Genomic DNA, 24,451 nt, shown 5'->3' with positions numbered 1-24,451 from the left:
TATGTACAAACATATATACTACATCAGTGCCGTGAGGCTGCAGGAGGGGTTAATAAATGGAGCAAGGCAGGGAGATGCAGAAGGGAGTGGGAGATGAGGAAAAAGAGAAAATTCCTTTTCCAGATTCTCCATCAGTCAATCAAGTGAGCATTTACTGTATGTAAAGTACTGCACTAAGCACTTGGGAGAGTACAGTATGACAGAATTTGGTAGACATATTCCCTACCCACAAAGAGCTTAACAGTCTGCGGGGCACAGGGGAAGAGACAGGCATTAAGATAAGTAAATGGATTATGGGTGTGTATATAAGTTCTGTGAAGCTGAGGGAGGGGTGAATAAAGGGAGCAAATCTGGCCGACAGAGGTAATCAGGTTGTCCCATGTTGGGCTCACAGGCTTAATCACCGTTTTACAGATCAGGTAACCGAGGCACAGAGAAGTTAAGTGACTTGCCCAGAGTCACAAGGCTGACAAGTGGCAGGGCCGGAATTTGAACCCATGACCTCTGACTCCCAAGTCCGTGCTCTTTCCACTAAGCTACACTTCTTCCCACGGTCTTTTCCCCGGCTCCATCTCCTTTCTACATCATCTGTGTACTTGGATCTGTGACCTTTGGAGAGTTGATATTTGCCCTAACCTCAACCTCAGAGCACTTAGGTACATATACAAATATATATTTGTATATGTGTATATATATGTATACAGGTACATATACAAACATATATGTTTGTACATATTTATTACTCTATTAATTTATTTATTTTACTTGTACATATCTATTCTATTTTATTTTGTTAGTATGTTTGGTTTTGTCTCCCCCTTTTAGACTGTGAGCCCACTGTTGGGTAGGGACTGTCTCTGTATGTTGCCAATTTGTACTTCCCAAGCGCTTAGTACAGTGCTCTGCACACAGTAAGTGCTCAATAAATACGATTGATGATGATGATGATGATGATGAGAGAAGAGGAAAAAGGAAATTCTTTTTCCAGATTCTCAGTCAGTCAAATCAATCAGTGGTATTTCTTGAGTGCTTATCATCATCATCATCATCAATCGCATTTATTGAGCGCTTACTGTGTGCAGAGCACTGCTTATTGTGTGCAGAGCACTGCACTAAGCCCTTGGAAGAATGCGCTACCATCACAGAACCTCTAGTTCATTTAGGTCCCCACTATGTTCTAGGCTTTGCTACAAATGGGGTACTTCACCTATTCTGAACTAAGAACCTACATTTTTCTTCAGCAGGAATAAAATATACATATATACTTTCAGCTTTATGGAGTAGAAACCTTTGCCAGTAACTTGCTTCACTTGTCTCTATGTGCCCTATGGGAAGCATCGTGGCTTAGTGGAAAGAGCCCGGGCTTTGGAGTCAGAGGTCATGTGTTCAAATGCCGACTCCACCACTTGTCAGTGTGTGACTTTGGGCAAGTCACTTCACTTCTCTGTGCCTCAGTTACCTCATCTGTAAAATGGGGATTAAGACTGTGAGCCCCCTGTGGGACAACCTGATCACCTTGTAACCTCCCCAGTGCTTAGAACCGTGCTTTGCACGTAGTAAGTGCTTAACAAATGCTATTATTATTATTATTATTATTATTATTATTATTATTATTATTATTCAGGCTCTGGGTACTGTAGCACTGGCAGGAAGGAGCGAAACAGAGGAGGAGGAGGGGAGTCAGAGGAGTCCTGGTCTTGTTTCCTCAGTCTCTTCCAGGCTTGAAATGAGTCCAAGGTATCATCATCATCATCATCAATCGTATTTATTGAGTGCTTACTATGTGCAGAGCACTGTACTAAGCGCTTGGGAAGTACAAACTGGCAACATATAGAGACAGTCCCTACCCAACAGTGGGCTCACAGTCTAAAAGGGGGAGACAGAGAACAAAACCAAACATACTAACAAAATAAAATAAATAGGATTGATATGTACAAGTAAAATAAATAAATAAATAAATAGAGTAATAAATATGTACAAACATATATACATATATACAGGTGCTGTGGGGAAGGGAAGGAGGTAAGATGGCCCCCAGTCTCCCTAGAGAGAAAATGAAGAAGAGATGGATTGGTGGGAGAGATGGGAATAAAGAAAGGAGAAGGAAGGGCAATAGATAAGGGGAAGTCGAGAAGGAGAGGAATGGGGGAGAAACAAACCTTAGAAAACTTGGAGAGCCAGTCAATAGAGAGGATCAGAAGAGTGGAAAATAACAAAGAAAAGCAGCATGGCCTAGTGGAAAGACCACCGGCCTGGGAATCAGAGGACCTGGTTTCTCACCCCGGCTTTGCCACTTGTCTGCTCTGTGACCTTGGGCGAATCATTTAATTTCTTTGCCACAGTTTCTTCATCGATAAAATGGGGATTAAATCCCATTCCCTCCTACCTAGATTGTGAGCTGCATGTGGGACAGAGACTGTCCCACCTGATAACCTTGTACCTACCCCAGCAGTTCGAACAGTGCTTGCACATAGTAAGTGCTTAAGAAATAATATTATTATTGTTATTAAAGAGCTAAAATGATCTGAATGTTTCATGGTATCAATGTGTAAAGTCAAATAGAATGATGATAAACAATTATATTTATTAAGCACATTCTATGTGCCAGTTCACTGCTGGTTGCTGGGGTGGAGACAGGATAATCAGATTGGACACAGTCCCTTCCCCAAACGGGACTCATAGTCTAAGAAAAAACTAGAGCAGATATCCTATTTCCATTTTACAGACGAAGACACTGAGGCACAAAGAGGTAGCGGATTGCCCAAGGTCACGTACATCCTCTCGACTAAACCACCAACATTTGAAAACTATCTTTAAAGCTCTTCATCCATGAGCCTCTCCATAAGAAACAGCCTGGCTTAGTGGAAAGAGCTTGGGCCTGGGCCTCAGAGGACCTGGGTTCACCACTTGTCTACTGCGTGACCTTGGGCAAGTCACCTCACCTGGCTGTGCTTCAGTTCCTTCCTTTGCAAAATGGGGATTCAGTACCTGTTCTCCCTCCGACTTAGACTGTGAGCCCCAAGTGGGACCTGATTATCTTGTATCTACCCCGGTGCTTGGTGCAAAGGAAGCACCTAACTGATACCACCATTATTACTGTATGTGCTCATCTCCAATGGCCCTACTCTAATCCCGACTCTGCCACTTGTCTGCTGTGTGACCATGGGCAAGTCACTTCTCTGTGCCTCAGTTCCCTCATCTGTAAAATGGGGATGAAGACTGTGAGCCCCGTGTGGGACAATCTGATTACCTTGTACCTACCCCAGCGCTTAGAACAGTGCTTGGCACATAGTAAGCGCTTAACAAATACTACCATTATTATTATTATTACTTTCTCTAACGTACACTCTGTAGTCTAACCAAGCTTGCATTATTGAACGCCCTTGCAAACAGCCTTCACCCTCCCGCCACCAGGCTTATTCCCAAACTGGCCCTTATGCAATAAATTCCCTGATCTCCCCTGCCACACCACACCCCTCCTTTCTTAAAAAAATCCCAATTTAAGGCCCAGCTTTCCTTGATTAACCCAGAGCCGTTCTCTAACCACCAGCACAGTCTAGGACCCAGTTTTCAACTGTCTTCTGTGCCTGTATTTCCTATTACAATAGTTTAGAAACTTCGTGAAAGCCCTGTGTCTTTGTAAACCTCTTTTCCAAGACCTTGGATGTTCAGTAAATACCCTTTGATTGATGATTGTGAGAGAAACACTAGTCCGAGAAAAAGCATTTTCTTGTTTATGGGTTTAGGTACGTTAAAATTATTGTCTGTCAGCTTTCCTAGCAGTGAATCTATCAAAGGTACTTGAAGCAAAGCAGTGCACTTTCTTCATTCAGTAATGTGAATTTTCTCTGTAGTCTTTGTCTCAGTATAGTTATGCCCCCAGTTCCAAATGATTACAGTGCATGAAGTGTGGAAAAACAGCGCACAATAATTGCTAATGTAGCCCAGGATCTGAAAGTCCCACCTCACTTTTTGCCCAATCAGCATAGGGAATTCATTCATTCATTCATTCAATCATATTTATTGAGCGCTTACTGTGTGCAGAGCACTGTACTAAGCGCTTGGGAAGTACAAGTTGGCAACTTATAGAGACGGTCCCTACCCAACAGTGGGCTCACAGTCTAGAAGGGGGAGACAGAGAACAAAACCAGACGTATTAACAAAATAAAATAAATAGAATAAATATGTACAAATAAAATAAATACATGAATAGAGTAATAAATACAAAGAAACGTATATACATATATACAGTTCCCCTCTCCCACTCCCTATCCATCTTCCTCTCCCTCCTTGCCCTTCCTCTCTGTCTTTCCTTGGGCTCATCCAGTCACCTTTCCCTCAAACCCCTTCTGGCATGGCCACCAAAGCATTCACTGTTTTCGTTTGTCAGGAACACAGATGAGGTATTGGTTATGTTTCAGTCACTGGAGAGTAAGCGCTTAATAAATACGATTGATTGATTGGTATTTATAGAGCACTTACTAAGTCAGAGCGCTGTACTAAGCACTTGGGAGAATACAATACAGCAGAATTAGCTGACACATTCCATGCCCATTATGAGCTTACAGTCTCGCAGGAAGTTTTATGATTCCAGTTAGTCATTTTGTAAGCATAATTTCCCTATAGTATTATCATTATTATGATGGTATTTGTTGAGCACTTTCTATGTGCCAAGTAGTGTACTAAGCGCTGGGGTGGATACAAACAAATTGGTTTGGTCGCAGTCCCTGTCCCATATGGAGCTCCCTGTCTTAGTCCTCATTTTTCAGTGGAGGCAACTGAGCCACAGAGAAGTTTAATGACTTGTCCAAGGTCACCCGGCAGACAGGTGGCGGAGCCAGGATTAGGACCTAGGTCCTTCTGACTCCCAAGTCCGTGCTCTGTCCACTAGGCCACACTGCTGAAGCCCTGTACCTAGCTATTTTTTTTATAAGAAAGCACAGTAATGGATTTGTCAGATATGGGTTTATTAGGTCTGCCCCACATGTGGGTCGCTGCATGTGGGGTCGCACGCAGACTGGTGGAAAATCCCTGATTATCAGTAATTTTGGAAGGATGCGAAGGATTGTAATTTCTGCCAGAAATTGAAATACTGATGCTTAATCCACTGAGTCCTCCCCCCCCAATGCACACACACAATTCTCTCATCCTGCACAGTCTTGTTCAAGTGCTATTGTTTGGTTGGAAGATTGGATTACAAACACTGATGTGTGCCTAGCAAAAACAACTCTACATAAATTCCCAAGATGTTTTTGTTCTTTGTGGATATCCTCGAGCTCTGTTTATCTTTGCCTTTATAAGTCATATTTCATATATGTGGACAGCATTGAGAATATGGCCTTTCTCACGACCTTATAAGCTAAAGTTTCAGTTAAATTCCACCAGAACAAACGTCACTAAAATATATATGTTCTGCTTTGTCCCCAGGCAAGAATCTCTACACCAATGAATATGTAGCAATCAAACTGGTGAGTAAAGTATTTAAACTTTATAGTGAGTTTGTTGTATTCCCCTTGCTAGATTTTCCTCCTTCCCTCTCCCCACTCCCTTGCTCTTTCCTTCCCATCCAGACTCTCCCATCCTCCTTCCCTCCCTCCCCTTCCCCCCTTCCCAAATCTCTCCCACTCTTTCCTCTCAGCCTCCCTCCAGGGGGTTCCAGACTCCTTTCTTATACATTTCCCCATAGGGGCTGTGACATATTCCACTATTGTAGTGTAGGCATGAAGGGAAGGATCCAGGGTTTATTATTTAGAAGAATAGGAAAAGAACCTGGAGAGGTTTCACTGTAATTGCAGTTAAACAGAGGGCCTGCAGCTTCTCCCATTTTCTAATATTCTGTGGGAACAGCATGAGGCAGGAGATCAGAGTTAGGTTATTACCCTGCCTATAATATGTTTGGTTGTGGCCGCACTCTTGCCTGCTACTGTTGCAAACAGAAAGTCTTCCCTTTTCCAGATCCTGTAAGTGGCTGAGCATGGGTAATAAAAAAAAAAAAAGCTTAGTACAACTTGGCCTGGCACATAGTCATCACTTAACAAATACCATTCGAAAAAAATATCAATTAAAGGGTAGGGATACTGAAAATGTCAGAAGAAGCTTTCCCAAGACTTCCACTCAACTCCCAGTGGCCAACTCATTCATTCATTCATTCAATTGCATTTATTGAACGCTTGCTGTGTGCAGAGCACTGTACTAAGCACTTGGGAAGTACAACTTGGCATTCATTCATTCAGTCATATTTACCGAGCGCTTACTGTGTGCAGAGCACTGTACTAAGGGCTTGGGAAGTACAAGTTGGCAACATATAGAGACGGTCCCTACCCAACACTGGGCTCACACTCTAGAAGGGGGAGACAGACAACAAAAGAAAACATATTCACAAAATAAAATAGAATAAATATGTACAAGTAAAATAGAGTAATAAGTATGTACAAGTACATATACATATGTACAGGTGCTGTGGGGAGGGGAGGGAAGTAAGGCAGGGGGGATGAGGCGGGGGAGAGGAACTTGTAAACTCCCCAGCACTTAGAACAGTGCTTTAAGATTGGGGATTAAGACTGTGAGCCCCACGTGGGGCAACCTGATCAATCAATCAATCAATCAATCATATTTATTGAGCGCTTACTGTGTGCAGAGCACTGTACTAAGCACTTGGGAAGTACAAGTTGGCAACATATAGAGACAATCCCTACCCAACAGTGGGCTCACAGTCTAAAAGGGGGAGACAGAGAACAAAACTAAACATACTAACAAAATAAAATAAATAGAATAGATATGTACAAGCAAAATAAATAAATAAATAAATAGAGTAATAGATAAGTACAAACATAAATGCCATTCCCAACTCATGGGAAACTGGGAGCCATTTTTAGGCTTAACCCTTTGGAATTGGCCCATCAGGTTTTTTTTAAATAAGGTATTTGTTAAGTGCTTACTACGTGCCAAACGCTGTACTAAGCCCTGGGGTGGATACAAGCAAATCAGGTTAGAAACAGCCCCATCCCACGTGGGGCTCACGGTCTCAATGTGTGCCCCTGGGCAAGTCACTTCATTTCTCTGTGAAGTCACGAAGCAAACAAGTGGTGGAGCTGGGATTAGAACCCACAACCTTCCGACTCCCTGACTACGCCATGCTGTGTGATCTTGAGCAAGTCACTTCACCTCTCCGTGCCTCAGTTACCCCATCTGTCAAACGGGGATTGAGACTGTGAGCCCCACATGGGACAGGAATGCCCCCCCTCTGCCCATCTGCCAAGCTAGCTCTCTTCCTCCCTTCAGGGCCCTACTGAGAGCTCACCTCCTCCAGGAGGCCTTCCCAGACTGAGCCCCTTCCTTCCTCTCCCCCTCGCCCCCCTCTCCATCCCCCCATCTTACCTCCTTCCCTTCCCCACAGCACCTGTATATATGTATATATGTTTGTACATATTTATTACTCTATTTATTTATTTATTTATTTAACTTGTACATATCTATTCTATTTATTTTATTTTGTTAGTCTGTTTGGTTTTGTTCTCTGTCTCCCCCTTCTAGACTGTGAGCCCACTGTTGGGTAGGGACTGCCTCTATATGTTGCCAATTTGTACTTCCCAAGCGCTTAGTACAGTGCTCTGCACATAGTAAGCGCTCAATAAATACGATTGATGATGATGATGATGACAGGGACTGTGTCCCACCAGATTTGCTTGTATCCACCCCATCCCTTAGGACAGTGCTTAGCACATAGTGAGCACTTAAAAATATAATTATTAATAATGATTATTATTATTATAATAGCAGGTAAGTGGCAGAACTGAGATTGAAACCCAGGCGCCCGTAAATACTGGCAAGTTTCCAAGGTTTTTGAAGCAGCCTCTAGGTTTATTGTCAGGCAGAAGCTTGGGCGCTGGAAATGAATAAAGGCATTAGGACAGGATTTTTTGGAGGAGAACATTTTCCTTTGCTGGGATGCCTTGCCGCTCACTGTGTCTTGCTCCGCTGTGTTGTTGGTTCCCTATAACTCCCCCAGGCTGGAAATCCACGGGGGAGGCAGGCAGAGCTGACAGTAGCGGAGCGGCTCTGTGCACTCTGTGTAGGCTGGGTTGTGGGCTGGTGGCATGTGGCTTCCACGGAACAAAATGTTTCCTCCTCGTCTGCTGCTTCGTCGGATTCACTCCGGGGAAGGGAGCAGGGAGGGTGGAATGTATTAACTATGTAAAGCTCCTCATCACCCTCTGGGATTTCTGTCGGTCTTCTCCAGATCCCTTGAATCTGGTTGCGAGTCAAGATTCAGGAGCAGATGTCGTCTCCTCTTTTTTTTTCTTTCCCTTTTTCCCGAGCCCCCTTGGACGAACCTTTAATCTCTTGCCAATTGGGATTCTCTTCCCAATTTAGCTTTAGAGGTTGAGGGAGACTGGGATATCTTTGCCGCCACTGTTACAGAAGCTACAAAACTCTCTTCCCTTTTAGCCCAGGACTGTAACCAGGTAGAATGGCTTTCAGTGGGTTTTGCACAGTTTATGTAGGGTTTGTGGCTTGGATTATTTTAAGGTCTTTCCCCCCCCACTTTCAATCAGTTTTTTGTTTTGCTTCCCAGTTAAAAAGGAATTGATCACTGGCTATTTGGCCTAAGTAATAGTCGTATTTTTTAAATGAAGCAGTGTGGCTCAGTGGAAAGAGCCCGGGCTTTGGACTCAGGGGTTGTGGGTTCGAATCCCAGCTCCGCCACCTGTCTGCTTTGTGACCTTGGGCAAGTCACTTCACTTCTCTGCGCCTCAGTTCCCTCATCTGTAAAATGGGAATTAAGACTGTGAGCCCCACATGGGACAACTTGATCAGCTTGTATCCCCCCCAGCGCTTAGAATAGTGCTCTGCACATAGTAAGCGCTTAACAAATGCCAACATTATTATTATTTCTGGGAGCAGAATACCATACTGAGCGCTGGGAGAAAATAAACAGGTAGGAGTAAACATGGTCCCCGTCCCTCACGAGGGCCACAATCTAAGGCAAGAAACAAGAAAAATAGAGCACAATTTTAAATTCTACACAGATAATTACAAATAATCCTCATGTTTGTACTTCCCAAATCCTCAAATCCTCCAATTTGTACTTCCCAAGCGCTTAGTACAGTGCTCTGCACATAGTAAGCGCTCAATAAATACAATTGATTGATTGATTGATTGATGTTCCTTGAATTTTCCACCTCCTGCTTTGTTCTGAGCAAGGAGATTTCTCTTGTGGGGTCCACACCACCAGAAATGCCCAGGTGAAGAGTTTAGTTAAAGTTTTCGCCCTACTAATATTTGAGCTGAAAAGACGAACAATTGCACCCTGCTTTCATCTCACTTGGCTTTTGTTGTGGTCAGTGTTTCCAAAGAGAAATTCATAGCGTCCTAGGCTTTAGAGTGCCTTAATGCCTTGTTCCCTTACCGAATGCATATTGAATTAAGAAGTTATAAGGCATCTCAGTATAGCGCATAGCCCTGTGGTCTTGCTGTTGGAATTGGGCTCTCCTCGGGAGGCATGAGGGTGGTAATTGAATTCTTTCCAGTGAAACAGCAAAATTTGCCTGAAGCGTTACACCCCTACAAGTTGGCCGTCTGTTGTCCGCTCAGGCTTTCATGTTCCAGAGGGTCTGCGATTCTGGCAAATGGCCAGCCCTGTGTTGGGAATGCAGTCAGCATCTGGCACAAAAATGCTGGAAGGGCCTGCTGCCACAGCTCCGCTTTTCCATGGATCTTTGAGGCGTCGTAACAATATTTTTTTTAATTATTTTTGTTTTTTCCCCCCTGCCTGCCTCCTTGCGGGGTGGAGGTGCTCTGACTATGCAGCAAAATGCTCTTCTTTGGAGCGACTTTGCCGCGCTCTGTCCATTTCGGTTGCCCCCAGACTATGTTACTGGGTGTCCTCTATGGTTATTCCAGAAAAGCAGCTGGAAGCTCCAGCTGGCGGGGAATATTGCATCCATATGTTGAAGGGTGTTGGCCGCACAGAATGAGTAAGACCCGGGTCCCTCGTTCTGCGTGGCATTCGCTGCCGAAAACATTTCAGATATTAACCAGTTTGGAATGCGTGTGCTTTTAAATGGGCTTTCTTCTCTCTTTCTCCCCCCCACCCCTTGGTTTTTCCATCGTGGTCACTCCCACTAGGAGGCTAGAGCATTCCCATTAATGGGTCCCAGGTGGGAATACTGGAGAACATACAGTGCTTGTGGCGGTTCTGTGGCTTTGGAATTCATTTCCTTGCTAAGTTCATCAAAACCCAATCGTTGTGCCTTCAGAGAAGTCATTTTTCTTGGAAATATCTGGCTCAAACTAGGCTTCCATCAATTTTGACTGTAGTCATTATCACCGGATAGCTTTGCTCTTGTAAAAGCTTAGTGATTTCTCATTCGAGCAAGCTTTGTAGCTTTTTGGCTCTTTAATGAGGAAACCCAGGAGGTCCTAGCGGCAGAGCCTATTCCTCGAGATTAATCCTTCTGTATGTGAATGGAGGTTGGGAGTGTAGGAGAGGGCAGTTCTGACGCTCCCCTTTAGTCTCTTCTTTTACATCAAGGAAATTTAGCGATCCCTGGAAACCAACCGGGTGACTTTCAACCCCATTGAGTGAGCCACCGAAGAAGGTTGTGGATTCTCCTTTCCTGGACTTCTTTATGAGTGGGAAATACACCCACCCGTCTGGAAAGCCTTTGATGGAACCCGCCTTAAAGCAGGGGAATGGAGTTGATAATCTCTGGATTTAATATGAAAAGCCAGGATTCCTCCGAGTGAATCGTGATGCAATTTCCACTTTGATGTATTTGACTCACTGTTGTTGCCTGGGTTTTGTCCCCTCTGGGATCTCAGGGTTTGGACCTGAATACCTCTCAGCAATGCCCCACTTCCCTCTTCCCCATTGGTGGGCAGCTTCAGGCCATGGGCCCCTTGCCTAAACCCTGAACAAGAGTCAACCCCCTGGACTCAAGTGTTGAGTAGATATTATAAAGGGGCTAGAGCTCAACTGGAGTCCTTTGCTACAGCAGAAGCAGTATGGCCTAGTGGCAAGAGCATGGGCTTGGAAATCAGAGGATGTGGGTTCGAATTCTGGCTCTGCCACGTATCTGGTGTGTGACCTTGTCACTTTGCTTCTCTGTGGTTCAGTTACTTCAGCTGTAAAATGGGGATTAAGACTGCGAGCCCCACGTGGAACAACCTGATTACCTGTACCTACCCCAGTGCTTAGAAACAGTGCTTGGCACATAGTAAGCGCTTAACAAATGCCATAATAATAATAATAATTAATGATAGTGGTAATAGCGTGGCTCAGTGGAAAGAGCACGGGCTTTGGAGTCGGGGGTCACGGGTTCAAATCATCAATCGTATTTATTGAGCGCTTACTGTGTGCAGAGCACTGTACTAAGCGCTTAGTAAATGCCGGCTCCGCCACTCGTCATTTGGGCAAAGTCACTTCACTTCTCTGCGCCTCAGTCACCTCATCTGTAAAATGGGGATTAAGACCGTGAGCCCCCCGTGGGACAACCTGATCACCTTGTAACCTCCCCAGCGCTTAGAACAGTACTTTGCACATAGTAAGCGCTTAATAAATGCTATCATTATTATTAATAATAATAACAAAATTGTGGTATCTGTTAAGCGTTAACTATGTGCCAAGCACTCTGTAGTAACCGCTGGGTTAGAGACCATCAGATTAGGCATACTGCCTGCTCCACATGGGACTCATGGTCTGTGGGGGAAAGAGAACAGGTATGTGATACCCATTTTGTAGATGAGGAAACTGAGGCAAGGAAAAGCGAAGCACCTTGCCTGAGGTCACCCAGCAGGCGGGTGGCAGAGCCGGGATTAAACGCCTCATCTCCTGATTTGGAGTCCTGCAGTCTCCCTTCACTAGGCCAAGGCGCTTACATTGAAGGCAGGAGAGAAATGGGATTCAGATGTAGCTAGAGCAAGAGCATCCTGATTTTGAAACTTGTTAAACATTGGCATGGATTAAGAGGAGTTGTGGAATCAATTTTCCCATCTTAAAAATAGGATAGATAGTCATCTGACTATTGTGGTTTAGTGAAGCCCTGCCAAGAGCCAGTGGGAGTGGTCTAGGTGACTTCACACAGTCCCTTCCAACCCTCTGATTCTCAGTTTTGTGTGTGTGTGTGAGAGAGAATCAATCAATCAATCGTATTTATTGAGCGCTTACTGTGTGCAGAGCACTGTACTAAGCGCTTGGGAAGTACAAGTTGGCAACATATAGAGAAGTCCCTACCCAACAGTGGGCTCACAGTCTAGAAAGGGGAGACAGAGAACAAAACCAACCACATTAACAAAATAAAATAAATAGAATAGATATGTACAAGCAAAATAAATAAATATGTGAGAACAAAGTGCTTTTCACCTCTAGTTTGAAAATGAAGGTCTTGGGATAGTAGAAACTGTTAATAGAGTTCCCCCAGTGGATTTTTTTTTACTTAAAACAAGTATATATCATTCACTTCACTATTTATTTAACTGTAGAACATGATCGTAAAGATTGCCCCTAAGCACCATGTTCCTCTGAACAGCATGAATGCCATATTCATTTGTAATACTTGAAGTCGCACGAACAAAAGGAGACTCCCATTTTAAGGTTACTTTTTGTTGTCTTTTTCTTTACAGACTGTCACCACTGCCTGTCATACCTAGAGTCTGAGGCCAATCCCAAACTTTCGTGCAGACTTGTATGTGTGTGTCTGACAATTTGATCTCTTGGTGCTTCAGAAGGCACCAACTTTGGAGGCCCGAACAAAGCTTTGTTATACAGTGCTTATTTCAAATGTGTTTTCACAACATTATATAACATTTCATCCTCCACAGCATTGGGTAGGGACTGTCTCTATATGTTGCCAACTGGTACTTCCCAAGCGCTTGGTACAGTGCTCTGCACACAGTAAGCGCTCAATAAGTATGATTGATTGATTGATTGATTTAATTTCACAGCTTGCCTCCCTTCCCCCTACCAAGTTATGTGAGTTTATGGGTATAGAAGCAATGCTGGCAAGGATCTGTTGAAATTCAGTTCAGGGTTCTAGCATGGCAGGCATTTGGTTCAAGAGGGCAGTTACATATATATTATATGTTATATATATATATATGTATATATATGTATATGTATGTATATATATGTTATATATACAGTTATATATACATGTTTGTATGTATATATAAATAAAATACATATTGACATTTGTTAAGCGCTTACTATGTGCAGAGCACTGTTCTAAGCGCTGGGGGGAGGGATACAAGGTGATCAGGTTGTCCTATGTGGGGCTCACAGTCTTAATCCCCATTTTACAGCTGAGGTAACTGAGGCTCAGAGAAGTTAAGTGACTTGCCCAAGGTCACACAGCAGACATGTGGCGGAGCCGGGATTCGAACCCATGACCTCGGACTCCAAAGCCCGGGCTCTTTCCACTGAGCCACGCTGCTTCTTATGTTTGTACATATTTATTACTCTATTTATTTATTTATTTATTTATTTATTTTACTTGTACATATCTATTCTATTTATTTTATTTTGTTAGTATGGTTTTGTTCTCTGTCTCCCCCTTTTAGACTGTGAGTCCACTGTTGGGTAGGGACTGTCTCTATATGTTGCCAGCTTGTACTTCCCAAGCGCTTAGTCCAGTGCTCTGCACACAGTAAGCGCTCAATAAATACGATTGATTGATTGATTGCCTTATTGTTGAAGTAAAAGCACAGGGATTTGATTCCTCCCCTTTGCGAGAGACCGTGATTTGTTCTCCAAGCCTAAGAGTGTGAAGTGGTAAAGGGAGCAGGGGCCACCTTGGCTCAAATCTGGCTCACATTTCTATAGGAGGGTATCTAGGCCGAGACCTGTTGTGCCCCTCTAATCTTTGGGGTTTCAAGAAGAAAGTGCTCCTCTTAACTAAAATCTTCACCAGTGAAAGCAAACGCTGTAATTCCGACTGGCTTAAAGTCGTCAGCTGCATTATCATAGCACATTGATAATGAATAATACGTACCCTAGCCCTGAAAAGATCCATTTGTGGCTCAATTTGATAATAATTTCTTCTCTTGGGTTGCAGGAACCAATAAAATCACGTGCCCCACAGCTTCATTTAGAATACCGGTTTTATAAGCAGCTCGGCAATGCAGGTAAGTTGAGACTTTTTTTCCTCTGCCTAGCGTGTGCTTCGGCCTAAAGCTGGAAAATTTTGTACTGGGCAGGAAACGCTGCAGGTTTATACTTTTATCAAATCTAAATGTCTCCCCTGGCCAAGTTGACCCCTCCACCCCCCATATTGAGAGGATTGTTGCCTGGAGTAATAATTTAATAGATGAGCACTTTGTTGTGAGAGTAGATGCTATTATGGTATCCACAGAACCCTCTAGACTTTAAGCTCCTTGTGGACAGGGAATGTGTCTGTTAACTGTTGTATCATACTCTCCCAAGCGCTTAGTATAGTGCTCTGCACATAGTACGTGCTCAATAAATACCATTGATTCATTGAACCAGATAACCCAGCTATGTTTTAGGCTGCCTTAAATATCCTCAGCTGAGTTTGGTTTTTCAGTGGCAAATGAAGAAAATGGGTGTGGAGCCACAAGTCATCGTGTTCATGACCCATGAAGGCTGTATCTATTTTAAAGACCTGCAGAACACAGCTCTGAGACTACCACTGCATCTTTTCACTCTGTCGTTGTAATTAATGTACAAGGGAGGTAGCCACCCGACATCTGTGAAGACTTCTGGACGGGAGACTTTTTCAATTTAAAGCCACATTAATCACTTCAGAAGAAATGTCAGTGGGGACCCTGGAAGCTGTCATTTCTTAAATGACTGTTCTGTAACCTGACACTATAACTCCCCAATCAATCCAATTAGCTGTCAATCCATTTTGGTGCTTTGGATGCCTAGAAATGGTGCCTGGTGCCTCCTCCTGTCCCTGCCCTGGTCAGAGTTCACCCTTTCCTGCATTTTCTAGACTGTAAGCTCGTTTCGGGTAGGGAATCTCCCAGCTCATTCTTTTGAATCGTGTTTTCCGAACCGCATAGTGCAGCGCTCTGCACAGAGCAAGCACTCAATAAATACCATTGATTGATTGATTCTCCAGATTGGCTGCATATAAGGAGGGGCCGCACCTCTCCCCAGCACTGCCAGGGCTGTTTTTTAGTTCCTTAGTGACACTGTCAGAGGCGATAATTGGAAGTAGAAGGTTTCAAGTGTGCCACGTACTGGGGCAGGATGGCCATGGTGACCTCCCGGTCAAGCCAGCGAGGTCCTCCCGAGCCATGGGCCCAGGTAGCTTCTCCTCACTCCCCGATTGTTTTTCAGTTTTTCAGCCCTCTTTGTCCCTCAGCTCCTGCACCCCTGGCCCACCAGAGCCCACCTCCACTTATTCACAGTCCAACAACCGTCACCAAGCCCCCTCTAACTCCAGTCCCTCTCGTCCTCCCCCTCTCCTTTCCCCCACTCTCAAACCCCCGATTTCAGACCCTCTAGACTGTAAGCTCACCGTGGAAAGGGAAACTGTCTGCCAACTTTATGGTATTGTACTCTCGCAAGCACTTAGTGCCGTGCTCTGCACACAGTAAGTGTTCAATAAATACCGATGAAGATGGTGATATTCCGAAACCTCTCCCACCCATTCTTACCCACAAAACTTCCTCAGGTCAGAGAGGCAGACAGTCAAGCAGAACTTGGATCCTTACTCTGTGGGCATTTGGTATTCATCTCACCCTCAGCCTCCACACCACTGATCTGTAAATTATTTATATTAAAGTCTGTCTCTCCACCTAGATTGAAAGCTCCTTGTGGGCAGGGAACATGTCTGTCAACTCCGTTGTACTCTCCCAAGCATTTAATTCAGTGCTCTGCATTCATTCATTCATTCAATCATATTTATTGAGCGCTTACTGTGTGCAGAGCACTGTACTAAGCGCTTGGGAAGTACAAGTTGGCAACATATAGAGACGGTCCCTACCCAACAGTGGGCTAACGGTCTAGAAGTGGGCTCTGCACACAGTAAGCACTCAGTAAATACCATTGATTGATGGATTGATTGCTCCCAGCCCTTAATTTAAAATTTGCTGCCCCAGGATATACCTCAGAGCATGTAGTTTCTCAGTTTCTCTGAATTTCAGCCCGGCGCCAAGGTTCAGCCCAGACACTAGAATCAGAACTAGCCGGGCAGTGGCCCCCTTTTCTTCTGTCCTGAAAAGTTGAAGCCGGTGTAGAGCATTTTGAGTCTGACTGTGGTTCACGTGCTCACCCGGGCTCTGATAAGGAGCACACACGGGGAGAGCCAAAGGGGGAAATAACAGGATCTCCTTCCTGCCCACTCCCATCTTCCCAAAAGGGAGCTATCCCCCTGAATCTCACCGCACATGCCCCAGGTCAGCACTGGTTTACAGGTCTCCGACTTTCCCCCTGAGGAGGAGAAGTCCTGGCGTTCCTTGAAGTGGAGTAGTAGTGGCACCTGAGGCCTTGGCTTACCTTGTGCCACTGAGAACCAAATGCTACCACAACTGCTTGGGTTGACCCAGGAAAACTAGAGCCTCTGCACCTGGCCCCGTCTTTTAATATCATCATCATTATCATCAATCGTATTTATTGAGCGCTTACTGTGTGCAGAGCACTGTACTAAGCGCTTGGGAAGTACAAATTGGCAGCATATAGAGACAGTACCTACCCAACATGCCCAGAATACAGGACCAGGGAATTCTGCGCTGGGTCTGCAATCCCCTCCTTCCTTGAGTTAGGGGGACTTCCCTGAATACCTCTCCAGGAGACAGCCCAAAAGTTTTTCAAGACTTGGGCAAGTGTGCTGCTTCCTGTTGCTTCCAATGAAGCTGCCATCATCTCTCACCCTGGGCTCAGAGGCACTCTTTGGGGGTACTCTTGATTTTTTTTTTTTAAATGGTATTTGTGAAGTGCTTACTATATGCCAGCCACTGTACTAAGCACTAGAGTGGACACCAGTTAATCAGGTTGGACACAGCCCATTGTCCCACATGGGGCTAACAGTCAATCTCCGGTTTACAGATGAGGTAACTGAGGCCCAGAGAAGTGAAATGACCTGCCCAAGGTCGCTCTGCAGACAAGTGGTGGACCCGGGATTAGAACTCAGGTTCTTCTGATTCCCAGGCTTGGGGCCTGCCTACTGGGCCATGGTGCGTCTCAATTTTTTGAGAAATGGTACAGCCTAGTAGAATCCTAATGGCTTGGGATTCAGAGGGCTGGATCCTAATTCCAGCTCTGTTACTTACCTGCTGTGTGACCTTGGGCAAGTCACTTAACTTCTTTGAGCCTCAGTTTCCTCCTCTGTAGATTGGGGATTCAATTCCTGTTCTCCCTCCTACTTAGGCTTAGTCCTTTGTGAGATAGGAACTGTGTCCACCTTGATTATCTTGCATTTACCTCAGTGCTTTTCATGTAGAAAGGTCTTAAATACTACCATTACTATTTTGTATTATTATTATTACTGATAAACTCTATTCTCTAGTGCTTTTGTGGGCCCCTTTTGTATTATAGTGACATTGCAATTCTCTGTATTTGGGAGGGGTAGCATATTCTGTAAGGTTCATTTTTGAGAGTGCAAGCAGTAATGGATCATAATTGAACCATGTTCTTTTTGACTGTAGTTCTAGATTTTGGCCCACCATGGCAGGAGCATATTCTTCCCAAAAGAATAGTGGGAGTCAAAAATGATTTTTATTTTCCTTAGGAAGCTGCAAAATACAAGCTATGTAGAAATTGCCGCCTTAACCCAGCTAAATATTTAATCTCAATGAAGCAACCGATCAATAATGCTTATGAAATGCAGTCACTGTACTAAGCACTTGGGAGAATGTAACAGAGTAAATATGATTCCTACCCTCAGGGAGCTTTTAATCTAGTTCAGGAGACAAATACTTAAATATAGATAGAAGAAAAGGATTGAGCATAAAGATATGTACATAAAAGCACTAGGGGTCTGAGAATGCTTCGGTAGTGTGGATGTGCAAAAGTGGTTTTTGGGGAGGGATATAAATTGGGGAGTTTAGAAATCAATCAAGGAGGGCCTCCTGGAGGAGACGTGATTTCAGAAGGGTTGTGATGCTGTGGGAAGCAGCAGTCTGACAGATGTGAAGAGTGCAGGAATTTTTAGTAGGAAGGAAAGCTTGAGCAGTAGGTTGACTGAAAGAAGTGAGAATGAAGTACAGTGAATAGGTGGACTTTAGAGGAACGAATCAATCAATGATATTTATGGAGTGCTTACTGTGTGCAAAGCCTTGTACTAAGCACTTGGCACTTCTCCTCTCCTTCTCCTACTCCCTTCTGCATCACACTTGTACCTGGATTTGCACCCTTTAGTCACCCCTCCCTCAACCCCACAGCGTTTATATCCATAGCCATAATTGTGTTTATTTGAATGTTTGTCTCTGCTTCTAGACAGTAGCTTGTTGTGGACAGGGAGCATTTCTACCAACTCTGCTCTATCGTACTCTCCCAAGCGCTCAGTGCAGTGCTGTGCGCACAGTAAATGCTCAATATAAATGATTGATTGATTACAATATAATAAAGTTGGTAGACACGATCCCTGCCGACAAAGAGCTAAAGACTAGAGGGGTGTGAACTATACTGGCAGGGTTAAGTAGAAGGAAGAGAGCTGTCTGAAAACCTTAAAAGCCGTAGTCAGGAGTTTCTGCCTGATGCGGAGAGGATGGGTCAACCATTGAAAAAGGAAGAAATGTGTGCATGACTACATTTTAGAAAAATGATCCTGGGAGCAGAGTGAAGTACACACCAGCGAAGACAAAGACTAGAGGTAGGAAGTTCAGCAAGGTGACTGAGGCAGTAATTAAATCAGGATGTGACAAGTGCCTGGACCAGCTTGATGTCTGTTTGGTTGAAAAGCGGAGAGGTCCTGGAAATGGAACAGAAGAAGGAATGACAGTGTTGGCAACAGACCGAGTATGGGATTTGAAAGAGAAGGAAAAGTAAAGGATTATGCCAAGGTTGAGAGACCAGGAGGATAGTGGTGGTGTCGACTGTGATGGGACAGTGAGGTGAAGGAGAGGATTCAGGAGGGAAGATGAAAAGTTCAGTTTTGAGCACATTAAGTTTGAGACGCTAGGCGGGACATCCAGAAAGAGAAGTTGGGAAGTAGGAGGAAGTGTGAGCAAATGAGAAGAGAGAAGTTAAGGTTTGGGATGCCCCCACATTGGGTTAGTAGTTGAAGCCATGGAAATGGACAAGCTCCCAGTGTGGGTGTAGGTTGAGGAGAACCAGGAACAGAGCCCTGAGGGGTCACCCAGAGTTAAGAGGTGGGAGGCAGAGGAAAAGCTGTCCTATGAGACAGCCAGAGGTATAAGAGGAAAATCAAGAGCGATCTTGGTCAGAAAAAACACCTTAGTGTTTTCAAGAGAATGGAGTGGTTAACACTGGCAAAAGCAAAGGAGAAGGAAGATGAATTACAGTGGAGTAGACTCTGTTGCATTGGCAAAAGCGAAGTCATCGGTGACCTTGTAGAGAGCAGTCGCAGTGGAACGAAGCAGGTGGAAACTGGATTTTTAGAGGGCCACGAAGAGTGTTGGAGGAGGAGTCGTCAAGACAACATGTGCAAACAACCTGTTTGAGAAGTTAGGATGGGAATGACCTTGGGCAAGTGACTGAACTTGTCTGTGCCTCAGTTCCCTCATCTGTAAAATGGGGTTTAAGACTGTGAGCACCAGGTGGGACATGGACACTGTCCAACTTAATTAGTTAGTAGCTCCCCCAGCTCTTAGTCCAGTGTCTGGCACATAGTGAGCGCTTAACAAATACCATTTCAGAATGGAGTGAGGGAAGTGGGGCGATTGGTGGGTGGTGCATTGGGGTCCAGCAAAAATTTTTTTAGGGTCGGGCAGACATTGAGAGAGGGGTTGGAGCCATCAGATAGGGAGCAGTGAACTTCTGGCAGATGGTCAGAGCAAACTGGAAGGCTTCGGTGAAAGTAAGAGCTGCAAAGTGATTTATTGGTGCTGTTGGAATGTTGAAACAAACTATCTTCCAGCTCTTGGAAAGGGTAATCTGGATTTTTTTTTTAACCTACTTTTTCTTGGAATCACTCAGGTTGGTCCATTCCACGAAATGCTGTTTTCATTTGTAAATATTGCTGTCCTTTGTTAGAATAGCTGTCTCTCCCACATCTCCTTTTCAGTTTGAATGACCCACTGGCAGATTGAGGGAGCAGGAAATCCAACCCTTCTAGGCTAAATTTTCCTCCACAGGTACACCTCCTCAACCACCGTCAGTTCGTATTTTTATCTGTCACGAGCCTGTGATACCATATTCGGCACTGGACTGTGATGTGGGTTGGGTGTGCACCTACACACAATGTCGGGACTGCATTCTGGGGTAACTCCATACGAAGGATGATCACCTTGTAGTATGCACAGGTCACAGAGCCAAGTGACCCTGCCTTCAAGGAGTTATAGTCTAGCCTTTGAGAAAGGGGGCATCAGGCATAAAATTATTCACAGAAAGAAGATTAGAAAGGTAAAAACAGAGATGAGAATTAGCAAGTGCGTGAGTGGTCGGGTAAGTCGATGGGATAAGTGCTTCACGTGCATAAGTGGACAATTGGCCCAGGACCGCTGAAGCGATAGAAGGGGGATATGTTTCTTGCGGAGAAGAAAAATTAATTGGGGAAAGCATCCTGGAGGAGATGGGGTTTCAGAAAAACTTTGAAGTGTGGTAGAACTGTGGATTTGAAGGAGGAAAGAAAGACTAGGTTGTTTAACAAAGTGTTCTAGCCAAAATGAGAGTGAAAATGGGCATTGTGGGAGAATTGAAAATCTGCATTGACTCACATTGTCCCGGCATGATAACAACAACTATGGCGTTGGTTAAGTGTTCACTATGTGCTTAGAACTGTACTAAATACTGCAGGTAGATATCAGTTAATTAGGTTGGACACAGTCCCTATCCCACACAGGGTGCGTATTTAAGTGGGAGGGAGAACAGGTGTTAAATCTCCATGTAATAGATGAAGAGATGAGAAAACTGAGGCACAGAGAAGTTAAAGGACTAACCCCGAGTCATGCAGCAGGCAAGTGATGGAGCCAGGGTAAGAACCCAGGACCCCTGACTCCGAGGCCGGTGCTCTTTTCACTAGGCCACCCCAGCCTCCTTTAGAAAAATAAATGAAATCAGCATTCCATGCCATTTGCTGTTAGTGAAGATGTCCCTGTTCAATATTCCAGAGCATGAACTTTTGAGTATCAGTCTAAGTGGTAGAAATCTTTTCTTCTACATTAGGTTGGTTTCCATGTTCATTCATTCATTCAATTGTATTTATTGAGCACTTACTGTGTGCAGAACACTGTACTAAGCGCTTGGGAAGTACAAATTGGCAACATATAGAGATGGTCCCTACCCAACAGTGGGCTCACAGTCTAGAAGGGGGAGACAGAGAACAGAACAAAACGCATTAACAAAATAAAATAAATAGAATATGTACAAGTACAATAAATAGAGTAATAAATACATACAAACATATATACATATATACAGGTGCTGTGGGGAAGGGAAGGAGGTAAGGCAGGGGGGATGGAGAGGGGAAGGAGGGGGAGAAGAAAGAGGGGGCTCAGCCTGGGAAGGCCTCCTGGAGGAGGTGAGCTCCCAGTAGGGCCTTGAAGGGAGGAAGAGAGCTAGCTTGGCGGATGTGTGGAGGGAGGGCATTCCAGGCCCGAGGGAGGATGTGGGCCGGGGGTCGACGGCGGGACAGGCGAGAACGAGGCACGGTGAGGAGATTAGCGGCCGAGGAGCGGAGGGTGCGGGCTGGGCTGGAGAAGGACAGAAGGGAGGTGAGGTAGGAGGGGGCGAGGGGATGGACAGCCTTGAAGCTGAGAGTGCGGAGTTTTTGCTTGATGCGTAGGGTGACTGGTAGCCACTGGAGATTTTTGAGGAGGGGAGTAACATGCCCAGAGCGTTTCTGGACAAGGACAATCCGGGCAGCGGCATGAAGTATGACACTGAGGACCGTGTGACAACTGAGGACAGTGATTTTTAAATAGAGGCAATCTGAGGCTCAAACTTTTTCTTCAACATCTAGGCAACACCTGTCTCTTTGACGCTCGCTCTCCTCACATTGTTCAGAAAGTAAAACGGGCATAACCCCTAGTGCTAACCCCAAAGGCAGATCGGAGGTGGACATTCATTCATTCATTCAATTGTATTTATTGAGCACTTACTGGGTGCAGAGCACTGTACTAAGCACTTGGGAAGTACAAGTTGGCAACTTATAGAGACGGTCCCTACCCAACAGTGGGCTCACAGTCTAGAAGCGGGAGACAGACAACAAAACAAAACATATGAACAAAATAAAATAAATAGAATAAATATGTACAAATAAAATAAATAAATAGAGTAATAAATACGTACAAACATATATACATATACTTAGCATACAAACTGAACAACTCTAAGATAAAATATCCGTAAATGAAGTAGTTACAGTATGCAGATTATGTCTCATTTCAACCTTTTATATTTAAAGTAAGCCCTAGAACCTTTGCTTTCTTCCCCACTAATCTTTTTTGTTTTTTGGGAAAGTCATCTGTCCCCAGTCCATACTTGGTTCTGCTGTCTGGATGATTTTTCTGAAAAACCATTCAGTCCATATCGTCCCACCCCTCAAAAGCCTCCGTTAGTTGCCCATCCACCGCCGCATCTGCTGCGTGACCTTGGGCAAGTCGCTTAACTTCTCTGTGCCTGTTGCTTCACCTGTGAAATAGAGATTCAGGCTGCGAGTGCTCTGTGGGGCAGAGACTATGTCCAACCTGATTAACTTGTACCTACCCCAGCTCTTAGTACGGTGCCTGGAACATAGTAAGGGTCTGCTGTGTGACCTTGGGCAAGTCACTTCACTTCTCTGAGCCTCAGTTACCTCATCTGTAAAATGGGGATTAAGACTGTGAGCCCTACGTAGGACAACTTGATCACCTTGCATCCCCCCCAGCGCTTAGAACAGTGCCCTGCACATAGTAAGCGCTTAACAAATGCCATTATTATTATTAACAAATATCATTATTTAAAATAATGATGGTAAAAATCCAAAAAACTCCATCACATTGGCTTTGAAGACACTCAGATCAGCACACATCCTCCACCTTATCCTGCTAATCTCCCACTACATCTCAGCCCCTACATGTCACTCGTCTAACGCCAGCTTATTCTCTGTACCACTGTCTGGCGTATCCCCCGCCCACGTCCTCCCTCAGACCTGAAACTCTGTCCCCCTCCATATCCGACCGACCACCACTCTCCGCTCCTAAAACCTTCCTAAAATCACCTCTCCCCCAAAGGGGCTTCCCTGTTTAAGCCCTCGCTTCCCCTGTCTCCCCTCCCTTCCCGGTTGACTGTGCACTCCTGAACCACTGTGCTACTCACCCCAACCCCAAAGCACGTACGTACATATCCTTATACTCTACTATTTTCCCTATCAGTAATTTATTTTAAAGTCTTCCCCCCCGCCCCCGCAGTAAGCTCCTTGTGGACAGGGAACTTGACTACAAACTCAGTTATCTTGTACTTTCCCAAGCGCTTAGTACAATGTTCCGCTCACAGTCAGTGCTCAATAAATACCATTGATTGATCTGTTCACATAACGTCCCTATTTTGCTTTTAGATCAAGTTAGGCCGACCTTTGTATCAGTTCTCTCCTTCCTAGTGATACGGCCTCATCCCCTCCGATTCCCCAGCATGTTCTCTACTTTTCCCCCAAGTAAACCGTCCCACTGGCCTTTGCATCCACCTTTCCTGCCTCCGACCGTGCACCCTCCACCCGTCTAGAAATCTGTTCCCTGTCAAATCTGCCAGACTTCAGCTCTCCTCATATTCAAAGCCTTTCTGAAGCCCCACCACCTCCAAGAAGTCTTTTCCGACTGATTTTCTCCTCCCCCAGGCTTAGTCACTCAACTACTTCCTAAGCACTTATGTCCTCACAGCCACCCAAAGCTCCTAGGTACACAACGAAGCAGCGTGAACCCTAGTGAAGCAGTCGAGAAGCAGCGTGGGCCGAGTGGATAGATCTGTAAAATGGGGATTAAGACTGGGGGCCCCAAATGGGATAACAGTAATAATAATAATTATGGTATTTGTTAAGCGCTTACTATGCCCAAGCACTGTTCTAAGCGCTGGGGTAAATACAGGGTAATCAGTTGTCCCACTTGGGGCTTACACTTTTAATCCCCATTTTACAGAGGAGGTAACTGAGGCATACAAGCAGACAAGTGGCGGAGCTGGGATTAGAACCCATGTCCTCCGACTCCCAAGCCCGTGGTCTTGCCACTAAGCCACGCTACTGTGTCCAGCATGATTAGCTGTTAATATGTTTGGTTTTGTTCTCTGTCTCCCCCTTTTAGACTGTGAGCCCACTGTTGGGTAGGGACCGTCGCTATATGTTACCAACTTGTATTTCCCAAGCGCTTAGTACAGTGCTCTGCACACAGTAAG

At 44.8% G+C, this 24,451-nt stretch overlaps 1 protein-coding gene across 4 annotated transcripts in view; it reads left to right on the top strand.

Moving 5' to 3' along the window:
* CSNK1G1 (casein kinase 1 gamma 1) overlaps positions 1-24,451 on the top strand; it is a 241,454-nt gene that overhangs the window by 130,636 nt on the left and 86,367 nt on the right. For all 4 annotated transcript variants that reach the window (XM_038746458.1, XM_038746457.1, XM_038746456.1 and 1 more), the window contains exons 3-4: positions 5,428-5,468; positions 14,055-14,124. In XM_038746458.1, coding sequence (XP_038602386.1) covers positions 5,428-5,468; positions 14,055-14,124 — 111 coding nt within the window. The remainder of the gene's footprint in view (positions 1-5,427; positions 5,469-14,054; positions 14,125-24,451) is intronic.

The sequence above is a fragment of the Tachyglossus aculeatus genome, chromosome 5, assembly GCF_015852505.1.
Source record: "Tachyglossus aculeatus isolate mTacAcu1 chromosome 5, mTacAcu1.pri, whole genome shotgun sequence".
In the NCBI taxonomy this organism is placed as follows: domain Eukaryota; kingdom Metazoa; phylum Chordata; class Mammalia; order Monotremata; family Tachyglossidae; genus Tachyglossus; species Tachyglossus aculeatus.
This window is presented reverse-complemented; position numbering and strand designations above follow the sequence as displayed.